This window comes from Narcine bancroftii, chromosome 3 (assembly GCF_036971445.1).
Source record: "Narcine bancroftii isolate sNarBan1 chromosome 3, sNarBan1.hap1, whole genome shotgun sequence".
Taxonomy (NCBI): Eukaryota; Metazoa; Chordata; class Chondrichthyes; order Torpediniformes; family Narcinidae; genus Narcine; species Narcine bancroftii.
Genome location: NC_091471.1, coordinates 226180411 through 226193384, shown reverse-complemented (window position 1 = coordinate 226193384; position 12974 = coordinate 226180411). Strand labels below are relative to the sequence as shown.

Sequence of the window (12974 nt, the reverse complement as noted above, 5' to 3'; positions counted from 1 at the left end):
TGAACCTGAAGGGACTCTATTTTGCTTTTCTTTCTCTCTTACTGTAAGGGGGTGCTTGGAAACACACAAACAGCAGAAGGCAGTTTTGTCTAACATGGTGCCAGGGTCAATGATGTTGCTGCTCGAGTCCAGGACATCCTAAAGGGGAGGGAGATGAGACAGAAGTTGTGGTACATTTAGGTACCAATGACATAGGGAGGAATAGAGAAGAGGTCCTGAAAAGTGAGTACAGGGAGTTAGGTAGAGAGTTAAAAAGAAGGACTGCAAAGGGTGTAATCTCGGGATTACTGCTTATGCCACGCAACAGTTAGAGCAGGAATAGAATGAGATGGAGGATGAAGGGGTGGAGCAAAGGGCAGGGATTCATGTTTGTGGATCACTGGGACCATTTATGGGGTAGGTGTGTACAAAAAGGACGGGTTGCATTTGAACCCCAGGGGGACCAGGATTCTGGTGGGGACCTTTGCTAGTGTTACTCAGGAGACTTGAAACTAGAATGGCTGGGGAGAGGGAACCAAATGAAGGAGAACAGCAAGGAGAAGGTTAAAGTGCAATCAGAGAAAGCTTGTACACAGTGTTTGAGGGGGGAAAGGCAGGTGATAGAAAAGGGGGATGCCCTATACGAAGATGGACAGAGGTCGATTGCAAAAGGTCATAATAGAGCTCTTGGTAAAGATAGGGACATACAGGAAGTAAAAAGTGGGAAATCTCTAAACTGCATATATTTTAATGCTAGGAGGATTGTAAGGAAGGTGGATGAGCTGAAGGTATGGATTGACACTTGGAAGTATGACGTGGTAGTGATTAGTGAAACATGGTTTCAGGAGGGATGTGACTGGCAGCTAAATATTCCTCGATTTAGTTGCTTTAGGTGTGATAGAATGGGGGTGGGGGGGGGCAAGAGGGGTTGGGGTTGCACTACTTGTTAGAGAAAATATTACAGCGGTGCTTAGGTGCGATAGAATAGAAGGCTCGTCCAGGGAGGTTATTTGGGTGGAATTGAGGAATGAGAAAGGGGAAGTTACAATTATAGGGATGTTTTATAGACCACCGAATGGGGAACGCAAATTAGAGGAACAAATTAGTAAGGAGATAGCAGATATTTGTAATAAGCACAGGGTAGTGATTGTGGGAGATTTAATTTTCCGAATATTGATCGGAAACCCATTCTGTGAAAGGGCTGGATGGATTGGAGTTTGTAAAATGTGTGCAGGATAGCTTTTTACGTGGAGATACCAACTAGAGAGGGAGCTGTGTTGGATTTACTGTTGGGGAATGAGATGGATCAGGTGACAGAGATATGTGTGGGGGAACACTTTGGGTCCAGTGATCATAGTACCATAAGCTTCAAGGTAATTATGGAAAAGGATAGGTCTGGGCCCAGAGTTGAGGTTTTTGAGTGGGGAAAAGCTAGGTTTGAGGAGATGCGAAAGGATTTACAAGGGGTGGACTGGGACAATTTGTTTTCTGGGAAGGATGTAATAGAGAAATGGAGGTCTTTTAAAGGAGAGATTTTAAGATTACAAAATCTTTATATACCTGTTAGGTTGAAAGGTAAGGTCAAAAGTTTGAGAGAGCCATGGTTCTCAAGGGATATAGGAAACTTGGTTCGAAAAAAGAGGGAGTTCTACAATAAATATAGGAAACAGGGAAGAAAGGAGATGTTTGGGTAATATACTGAATGTAAAAAGAATCTTAAGAAATAAATTAGAAAAGCTAAAAGAAGGTATGAGGTGGCTCTAGCAAGTAGAGTGAAAATAAATCCAAAGGGTTTCTACAAATATGTAAATAGCAAAAAGAAAGTGAGAGACAAAATTGGTCCAATAGAGAATCAAAAAGGACAAATGTGTGTGGAGCCAAAAGAGATGGGGGAGGTCTTGAACAATTTCTTTTCCTCAGTATTTACTGAGGAGAAGGATATTGAACTGTGCAGAGTAAAGGAAGCAAAGGGGGTAATATAAGGAGACTATAGTGTTTAAGAAAGAGGTACTACTGGAGCTTTTGAAACATATAAAGGTGGATATGTCTCCAGGTCCTGACAAGATTTTCCCCAGGACCTTGAGAGAAGTTAGTGAGGAAATAGCGGAGGCTCTGGCAGTGATTTTTCAAATGTCATTAGAGACGGGTATAGTGCCGGAGGATTGGCGTGTTGCGCATGTGGTTCCTTTGTTTAAAAAAGGTTAGAGGAGCAAGCCTAGCAATTATCGGCCTGTAAGTCTGACGTCTGTGGTAGATAAATTGATGGAAAGTGTTCTTAGAGATAGTATATATAAGTATATGGAGGGACAGGGTCTGATCAGGGGCACTCAACATGGATTTGTGTGTGGAAAATTGTGGTTGACTAAACTTGTTGAATATTTTGAAGAGGTAACTAGGAATGTTGATGAGGGTAGAGCAGTGGATGTTGTCTATATGGATCTCAATAAGGCCTTCGATAAAGTTCCACATAGGAGGTTAGTTAGGAAGGCTAAATCTTTGGGTATTAATTTGGAGATAGTCAAATGGATTCAACAGTGGCTGGAAGGAAGGTGCCAGAGAGTAGTAGTAGATAATTGTTTGTCAGGATGGAGGCTGGTGACAAGTGGTGTACCTCAGGGTACATTTGGGACAGTTGCTGTTTGTCATATATATTAATGATTTGGTGGATGGGGCAGTAAATTTGATTAGTAAATATGCAGATGATACTAAAATAGTGGGAATTGTGGATAATGAAGAGGGTTTTCAAAGATTGCAGAAGGATTTAAACTGCTTCGAGGAGTGGGCAGAAAGATGGCAGATGGAGTTCAATGTTGATAAGTGTGAGGTGCTTCATTTTGGAAAGAATAATCAAAGCAAGACATATGTGGTAAATAGGAGGGCATTGAAGAATGCAGTGGAGCAGAAAGATCTAGGAATAACGGTGCATTGTTCCTTGAAGGTATGTGGATAGGGTGGTGAAGAAGGCCTTTAGTATGCTAGCCTATATAAATCAGTGCATAGAATATAGGAGTTGGGAAGTAATGATGAAACTGTACAAGTCATTGGTGAGGCCAAATTTAGAGTACTGTGTGCAGTTCTGGTCACCGAGTTATAGGAAGGATATTAACAAGATAGAGAGAGTGCAGAGCAGATTTACAAAAATGTTGCCTGGGTTTCAGCATCTGAAATACAAGGAGAGATTGAGCAAATTAGGTCTTTATTCCTTGGAACATAGAAAGCTGAGAGGGGATTTGATAGAGGTGTTTAACATAATGAGAGGGATAGATAGAGTTGATGTGGAAAGGCTTTTCCCATTGAGAGTAGGAGAGATGGATGCAAGAGGTCATGGGTTGAGAGTGAACATGAGGGGGAACTTCTTTACTCAGAGAGTGGTTTCTGTGTGGAATGGGCTTCCGGGAAAGATGGTGGAGGCAGGGTCAATTTTGTCATTTAAGAAAGAGTTGGATAAGTATATGGATGGGAGGGGGATGGAGGGATATGGGCAGAAAGCTGGTAAGTGGGATTAGAGGAGGGTGCTTGGATCAGTGCAGACTAGAAGGGCCAAATTGGCCTGTTTCTGTGCTGTAATTGTTATATGGTTATTACATGCTCTGTACTATTAAACGGCTGGATGTAAAAGGAATCTTGACCTGTCGAAATGACTTCATCCTTATAATCAAAGCCACCTCTCCCGCTTCCAGGAGCATCTCGTGCCTCACATCCACTGCCCTCTATGGCAAAACCGTCACCTCTTAACCTGTAAGCCCAGGGCTACGAGGACCAATTCTGCTCTTCTTCATTTCAGATTGTCAACCTGGGTGTCAGCAATGTGTGGCGAACCTTCAAGGTACAGGCAGTGTGTGTCTGAATTGTAAGAATATCCATCAGTTACTACTGGGAGACCACTGCACTTCCCGTTGCCCAAAAGGGTATTTCACAAGTAGGGGGACTTGTAAAAGTAAGTAATGAGAAGGATAAAAAAGCAAATTTTTTTTTGTGGATTCTCTTTCGTTCTTACATTGATTGAAATAAATATGCTCAATCACTGGTCAATGATGACTTTGTTTCTTGAGGCGCTATTGGGTCCACAGGAGCCAGGCTTAGTCCATTTGTCAGTACAAGTTGTCTGTGTCAGATATTTGCCAACTGGGGACTGCCTGTATTTTATGGATTTTGAGCTGTTGATCATGAAAATCACTTTAAAACATTCCTATCATGTACCACTTTTTAGATATGACCTGTTTTTGTGATTTCCTATCATATTGTAAGTCTACTCGTATATTGCCACGCTGTTTTGGTCAGTCCCATCATGCCTGGGCATGGAGTCAGGGTAAATGCAGACAGGCTATTAAGCAGCTCACATATACAGATGCTGTGCATTACACGGATGCAGGTTGAACACATGTTGATGTACATTTTCTTCAGGTAATAGCATAGTTAGCACATGTAACAAACAGCATTTATTGCCTTCAGGAAGATTCAATGCAGCAGAAGTGTCTCATCAATGTCGCAGCAGCCGCGGTGCATTCTGTTACATCTGTGGCGAGTATGTACTTGAGGCTGAATGACACAGCATGACTGCACTTATTAAGGCTTATGAGCTCTCCTTCGGTTGTAAAATTGGTGACCAAGACAAACCCTGGGCTCCTCACATTTGTTGGGCAACATGTTCAGTCAACCCGAGAGTGTCAGCTTCATTAGGCGATTAAATAGTTTAAATTCCAAAAAAGTGAATTTAATGCTTCTCCAACTTCCAATGTGATGCAGCAAATTTGAGATCATCTTTGCATTCAGCTTGAAGTTGTCTGTCATAACCCACAATTTTTTTCACGAAGCAAACCTTTTTGGGGGGAAAAAGTGTTGTCCAGTGATTATTCATGTCTTTTCCATTGTTATTTCAGGATGTCATTCATCGTGCAAGGCCTGCAGCCGTGAAGGAGCTAATGGTTGCATTACCTGTGGAGGAGATCTGGTTCTTGCCCTTAATGGCATGTGCCTGAGTGCCTGTCCCCAAGCTTATTACAGTGGCAGTCACCGGATCTGCCAGCGTATGTATCTCTGCAACCATGATCTCTGTATGAGCCCCAGCCATTATTGAGTGCTGAGCTCTATACTGCAGGAAGTGCGATTTCTCATCTTACACTTGGTGTCACCAGTGGTGTTGTTCAAAATGTGGCGATCCAACTGTGAATGGTTAAAAGAAACCACGATGAAATGCCTTTTTAAGCAGTGGTGGAGGTCACCCATGTCAAAAAGATGGAAATTGCAATATGTGTCATGACTTCCCAATGGCCAACCATTTTGATCCCACATATCGTGGCCACACCAGAGATGGAAATCGCAATTTGTGTCACTGGTTCCCAATGACCAACCATTTCGATCCCACATTTTGTGGCCACACCAATTAGATGGAAATCGCAATTTGTGTCACTGCTTCCCAATGGCCAACCATTTCGATCCCACATATGGTGGCCACACCAAATGTGTATGTCCATGGCCTCGTCGTGCAAGGTTGAGGCCATGTGCAAATTGGAGGAACAACACCTCTTGGCAGTCTCCATTGAGATAACGTGGGCATCAGCCTCCAATTTATGTTAGGATCCTTCCCCTCCTCTTCTCCTCTGCTTTACCTCATCTCTCTATCTCCCTTCCCCCAGCTCCCCATTCCCTTCCCTTCCTTCTACTATCAGAGAGCTATCTTTCAGCCCTCTTCCCTCTCGTAGCTTCTTTCCCTTCTACCCGCCCCCTCCCCCCCCACTGTATCCACGCATTACCTGTTAGCTGGTACTTCTCCCCCTTCCCCTACATCACCTTTGCATTCTCCTGTCTGCCTGATTTCAGCACCCCGCCCCGAAAATCTCAAATGTCTTTCATGTTTTGTGAGCGCTGCGAGTCCTCCTGAGTTTCTCCAACACTTTTGTGTATTGAACAAGCTCGCATCATGTGCAGATTTCTTTGTTTACCTCATTGTGTGATGTGAAATTGCTTCTATTGGAGTTTATTATCAATAAAGCAGACATTTTCAAAGAAAATGAACAACGAAGAAAAAGCTATATCAGCTCTCTGCAGGGTATTTGCAAAAATATTTAAGGTCTTGTATAGATATTGCTAATTCAGAGAGAGGCTAATGTTACTTTGTAACACTAATAGCAGGCACAACTCCAGTTGCTTTTTGCTCTCCCACTGTGATATCTTTTTCCTCCTTACTGTTATTGTCTCTATTGTTACTTGGGAGGCTTCTTAAATAACTTAGAGATGCAAGATTCAAATAACAGAAGAGACTTTACTTACTGATGCCTTCCACCATCTCAGGAAACTGTTCACACTCAACATACATATACATATGCCCCCAGTGGGACACTACAATTAATACAGTGTATTCTTACACAGTGACAAATTAGTTCACATTATCCTGATGATGTAACACCTTCCTAGAATGCGCTAATCTCTACCGATATGCACATCAGCCTTCTTCCATGATACAGTATTTGTTTTGAGCTTTACCCTCAGTTACACAACCAGATAGCTCAATTATGGGATTTAAAATTTTTAATTTAGACATACATGCCCTTCCGGCCCATGAGCCCTTGCCGCCAATTAACCTACAAACGCTGTACGTTTTGAACAGAGGGAGGAAAACAGAGCGCCTGGAGGAAATCTATGCAGACATGGGGGAGTCTGTGTTGGATGTGAACCCAGCCACTGGCACTGCAACAGCATTGCGCTAAACATCATCTAGCCGTGCAGCCAGCTCGACCACAGGATGTAGCATTTCCAGCTCCTGCTCTTGTTCCATCTGTTTTGCTGTTACTTTAATGGTTTCTGCTGGCGGAGAGGCCATGATGGAGGAGCGACCGATTGCCTGTTGGGCCTCTTGTTTTATAATTGGTAAATTTTCACAACCTGGTCTGTGAAGGGCATGGACTAATCTCAACAATGCAGATAAGGGAGGAGAAAAAGCTTGTGGTCGCCCACTGCATTTTCCGAGAAGATTGATCGCCGTTGGCCCTGTGGCACGCGTCAAATCCCTTCACAACTGGAGAAAGGATACCTGAGGCGGGTTTACTTTTGGGCTCCTGGTCAAGGGTGAAAAAAAAAAGAACCTGCTGCAAATCAAAGAAACCTGAGAATTGAGTTTCCACTCCTTCAGTCATCTGAATGCCCTGTACTGTGTTACTGTCCTGGACGTAAGATAGTAACGTACCTCGGCTCGAGGGGCTGTGCACCCTCTGAGCCCCTCTGCATAATACTGATGCTGTGGAAAAGCTACTCGATGCATGGTCAGGTCGTCATCGATGGATAACAGTCCAAAAATGAAACCAGTCATTTATTTTCTTCCCCCTAATTCAGTCAGGCAGTGCAGCGGTTTTGCTTAATCTACTTTTTAATATGTCAACTTTATTTCACCTTTTTCTGCTAATGCCACTTTCTGGTCGGGCTTACTTCATTACACGCCAGCTGCTCATTCCAACCATATTTTCTTGTCCATCGGCAGACACTCCAGCTATGTTTTTTTTAATGCCTTAAAGCCTGACACCAGCTGGTATAATACCAGACTGAAGGGAATATAGTCAACCTGACCAGGATGCAACCATTCTTTGGGCAGTTGAAACTTCGTAGCAGCCAGCCAACAACAGGAAGAGTGCCTGCCCCTCTCCCGCCCCTCCCTTAGATTAGCCAGGAGATTCAGCAGCTATTTGAAGCAATTTCCAAATATTGGGACAATCCTATATGTAGGATTATTCTACCTTGATTTGCAAAAGATTGTGATACTCTCATTGCTCAGCTGCAACAAAGATTCCCTGAATTTATCTGATAAGATCAGACACCATTTATTGTCATGTAATAAAACAGAAACTACACAAGATTGCCTTTAGTCTTACAGACAAAGATTTGGCCTTAGCATTACCATTGCCCCTTCCAGAGAGAGAAAGAGAAGCATAAATAAGAGAGTCTTCTTAGAGTCACTGAGTGTCCGTGGATTCATCCACTGTGCTCCCCTGGCCTTTGCAGCCCCGCAAGGTTCCGGTTCAGTTCCTACCAGAGCCCCGATCCAAACCTCCAACACAATGAGGAAGCTTTCAGTCCTCCTTTGGGAGGTGCCTTCAGCACCCTCTCAATTCTAGGTTCTGATGCCCAGCATTCCATCAAACCCGCTGCCTCGTCTCAGTCCTTTCACCTCAAGTCGCCAGCAACTCGCTGCAGCCTGTGCAGGCTCCTCACCCGCAAGTCGGCAACAGCTCACCGCCTGTGAGTGTCCTCCAGCCGCAGAGCCCCTCACTGGTCTGTCAATGTGCTTAGGGCCGTCTTACTGTGCTTCTCCTTCTCAACTGGATTTGTTCCCCATTATGATGCCCTGGCAACCTGTAACTGCTGCTAAACACAGCCTCTGCCATCTTGGGACCAGATTTGTGGTGGAAGAATTTTAAATAAAACACTGTCGCCTCCTTTAACTTGCCGTTTAAAACCTGTACAGAGATGTTGGCAGTAGGACTGGGTGGTAGAACCTCTCATGGGAGCACTGTGTCTTCGTTCCGCACTCTCCCCAGGTCCGCACCAGTGGCAGCGCGGCAGTTGCAGCAGCTCCTAAAAAGTAATTCAAAGAGTAGAATTTTGTTGGCTTGATAAACACCTTGAGATAGAACCATAGAACACAGAAAACAGGCTATTCGGCCCTTCTAGTCTGTGTTGAATCATCATTCCGCTCGTCCCAGTGACCTGCACCCATTCCATAACCCTCCAGACCTATTGATCTCATTAAGTTGTTCAAATAACAGAAGAGACTTTACTTACTGATGCATTCCACCATCTCAGAAAACTGTTCACACTCAATATACATATACGTACGCCCCCAGTGGGGCACTACGGTAAATACAATGTATTTTTACACAGTTACAAATTAGTTCACATTATCCTGACTATGTAACACCTCTCAGGCTGTGTCTCAGCTTTTATTTCTGACAGCTATAACTTGTTTTCAATGTATCGCCACCAATAATTCCCAAAAATAACTCTGACATTGTCGAGTTCTTAAGCATTTAGTTTCACCTCTCTTTCAGCTAAAACTGGTCAATTTGATCTCAGGGTTAATTTTCATTGACTGTATTCTTGGTAATTGCTTAAACTTGTGATCATTTTCCTGCACTGACCACATTCATTAAACACAGTTCCTGTTCTTTTTTTTATCGCGGCATTTGTTTTAACATTTGCAGTCAGAAATGTGACAAATGAAGTTAATGATCAAACAGCAGGTAAAAAGGTCCTCCTGGGCTATTTGTAATCGTATTCGTTGTTGCACAAGATGGAACTATCTCTTTGTCTCCTAGCCTGCAGCAGCCAATGTTTGACCTGTGAGTCGAATTCAGTCTGCTTGTCATGCAAGGACCCAACTAAGGTCTTACTCTTTGGAGAATGCCAATATGAAACCTGCGCCCAGCAGTATTACCTTGACTATTCTACAGGAATTTGTCGAGGTAAGCTAGACAAATATAATTACTTTTTTTGTGAATATTTTACTTATTCATCATGTATAATGTCAAGAATTATCAATCTTATACCATAGAAACATAATAAAATGTTAACAAATATTTGCTGAAAGTCCATATATAAAATCTACTACTACAAAAAAATGGATACCCCCTTTGGATCCACACTCCCCCCTAAAACTAATCTAATCCCAAAACTATGTCATTATAAAACGATTTCAAGTTATTAATTCGGATGGCATCAGTTGACACTCAGAGACCTTAAAAAACATCATAAAATTGTCATAGATTTAGGGAAAACTTCACTGATCAAAAAAAATTTATAAAATTTTTAATTTCATTATTTCGGCATACGGACCCCAAATTTGCAAAAATAAAAAAAATATTTATCCCTTAAATTATACTTATTTTTTTTCTAATGGAGTACAACTTTGAATCTCAGCACGCCATCTATCTAATGTGAATGAAACCTCAGATTTCCATGTTACAGTGACACGTTTCCCTGCTATTACTAAAACCAACTTAGCAAACTTTAATCGAGATTCTGTCAGCAATAATTTAGGAGTTTTCAAAATTTCCTACCCAAAGTAATTCAGGATTTAACGGAAAGTTCACTCCCATTGTCAAATATAATCACTTCTTTCCCAGTTCTGAATGTCTTTATTCTGCTGGTTTGCTCAGTTTCTAAATCCCGAAGTTAATAACTTATCACAATGTGTTGGTTGTACGGAGACTCACGAAGGAGGTACTCAACTCCATATTTAATCCTGTGATTTACTACTGAGAAGAGGAGATGTCAAAGAAATAAAGATTCTAAATGTGGAGACACAAAAGGCTTCAAATGCTGGAACCTAGAACCAAAATCTTAATGCTGGAGGAACTTAGTAGGAGGGGCAGCGACCTGAAAGGAAATGGTGAGTCTGTGGCGCTTGCAGGAGCTGAAGTAAATCACAGCCACCACGTTGAGGGTCGTTAACGACTGCTTTTACTCAAATTCAGCACTCACCTTTAAGGGCAGCAGGAGCTCAGTCACCTGGTGCATTGTGACATCATAATCGCTGCCCAGGGTGGGCGCTGGAAGGGATGCTGGAGCCAGAGAGAAACCTCTGACGACGCCATTTCCCCATGGCTGCCCCGCCACACGGCGATACAAGCGGGGCCGGTTCACCATTAGGCTGTGCGCTGCCACAAGTCCACGTTTCGTGTTGAAACCCTTCATCGCTACTTGATGGTCTTGACCCGAACCATTGACTTTCCATTTCCTGCCGGATGTGCTGAATCCTTCCAGCAACTCAGTCTTCATGTGGAGTTGTGGGCAGCTCTGTAGTGTAACTTGCCATTTTATTTCTGTACTGAAGTGCACTTGAAATCAATTTGAAAAATGTCCTTTAGTAGCGACAAACAATGCTGAATGTTCAATTATGGGCATTGGCGGCAAGAGAGATTGATGCCAGTTGGAGTTCCAGGCTTCCTTGTCTTTTCAGAGTGATTCAGGCTTTATGCAAAAGCAGTCCAGCTCTGTCAATAATTCTTTATGTGATTTAGAGAACAGCCTGCTTATTTTGTGCACTGTAGAAAAAAAGAGGTCTGCAGCATGGCGATTATGTAAAACCACTCTGTTAAAATGCAGGAGAGTGTTGCACTAAAATTAGAGAGTCAGCCACTAAATCTAATGGCCTTTGGAGATGCGTGCGAGATTAGTATGAAGAGGTCTGCTTCTTGAAGTGGTGTTAAAGATTTTTATTTTAAAACTAGAATTGGGGAAGCCCACAATAACAAGAGATTACATTTTTAAAGATTCCAGAGACAGAACTCTGTGATAACTTCCTCAAGAATATTTGAAATCCATACATTTCATTAACTTGGGTGATTAGATTGCTTAATATTTACAGAGAAGTAAATCCTCAAATTGGCTCTTCAATCAATTTTAAATCATTGAACCTTCATGAAAACATTCACAGAATTATTTTGGAGTTGCTGAAAAATTGTTACATCTTTGATTTGTACAGTGATGCCATTAATTTTATTTTGGGCAAAGTGCACACTTCGTCTTATTGATAGTGACTGAATTCTGTTACACCATGAAACGGTGAACTTCCTTGACTTTACATCATTCTTTTCCTTGTTTACTCTGTAATAAATCCAGAACTGCAAGCTGGGGACTAGTCCATGTTGTATCTACCCAACCATTTTCAGATTGGGGATATTGCCAACTTTAGCTGGGCATGGCATAAAATGCATCGTGAGAACTGCATAGGATGGAAGGTGCATCTAAAGTGAATTGAATTCATTGCATTTGGGATTCAGAGATTTTCGCATCATGCAATCACTGTTGCCATTAACTATGTTAATTTATCTATGTGGCATTGCAGCTTTAAATCAAACTGGATAATAATGTTGTAAAGTTCTTTGACAACCAAATAAGTTCTGACTTTAGTGCAGATATTGTGAAGCAGAATCAAATTTATTGTTATGAGTACGTGTCACAATTGTTTTTTGCGGCAGAGCAGTATTATGCATTACATAATGCAAAATTACTACCAATTACAGTTCTATAACTACAAGATTTAAAATAAATCATTTGTAATGTTGGGTCTTTGTCTTGAGGCTCCTTCGTGATGGTGGCAATGAGAAAAGGGCACAGCCAGGGTAGTGAGGGTCCTTGATGATAGAGGCTGCTTTCTTGAGGCACCGCCTCTTAAAGATGTCCTTAAGACTAATGCCCACAGTGACGCTGGCTGAGTTCACCACCCTCCATCCTCTTCTTGTCCTGTGGCACCTCCGAACCAGGCAGTCATGCAACCAGTCAAAATGCCCTCCACAGTACACCTGTAGAAATTTGCATGAGTCTTCAGTGACATTCCAAATCTTCTCAAACTCCTAATGAAATCTACCCACTGGCGACCCTTCTTCATGATTGCATCAATATGATGGCCCCAGGGAAGATCTTCAGAGATGTTGACACCCAGGAATTTGAAGTGCTTTACTCTCTCCCCTCAATGAGGACTAGTTTGTGTTCTCCTGCTTTCCCCTTTCTGATCCACAATCAGTTCCTTGGTTTTGTTAACGTTAAATGCAAGAGGGTTGTTGTGACAGCACTCAACTTAGTGGTTGATCACACTGCTGTACACTTCCTCATTGCTGCCTGTGATTCTACTGTCAGCCGGGGTGTCATCAGCAAATTTGTAGGTGGCATTGGAATTTTGCCTGTCCACACAATCTTGGGTGTTGAAGAGTCGAGCAGTGAACATCCTTGAGGTGTATCTGTATTGGTTGTCAGTGAGGAAGCGATGTTACCGATTCATATTGACTGTTGACCACTTTAGCCACTTTTTAAAAAAAAAATTATTTATAAATTTAAAACCACAAGGAATTCACATAATTAATAATAATTACAAATCAAATAAAAATACTGTGATGGATTATGTTATATTTTGGATTGTATGTTTTAAAGGAGATAAATTGTGGCAGTTTTTTTTTTAGTGTAGGTCACAAACAAAGAGAAACACTTCAAAACAGTTCTCATTTAAA

At 42.1% G+C, this 12974-nt stretch overlaps 1 protein-coding gene across 1 annotated transcript in view; it reads left to right on the top strand.

Annotated features, from left to right (window-relative positions):
* Positions 1 to 12974, top strand: part of fras1 (Fraser extracellular matrix complex subunit 1) — a 642015-nt gene that overhangs the window by 376449 nt on the left and 252592 nt on the right. The window contains exons 21-23 of the mRNA XM_069926766.1: positions 3764 to 3916; positions 4860 to 5006; positions 9285 to 9431. Coding sequence (XP_069782867.1) covers positions 3764 to 3916; positions 4860 to 5006; positions 9285 to 9431 — 447 coding nt within the window. The remainder of the gene's footprint in view (positions 1 to 3763; positions 3917 to 4859; positions 5007 to 9284; positions 9432 to 12974) is intronic.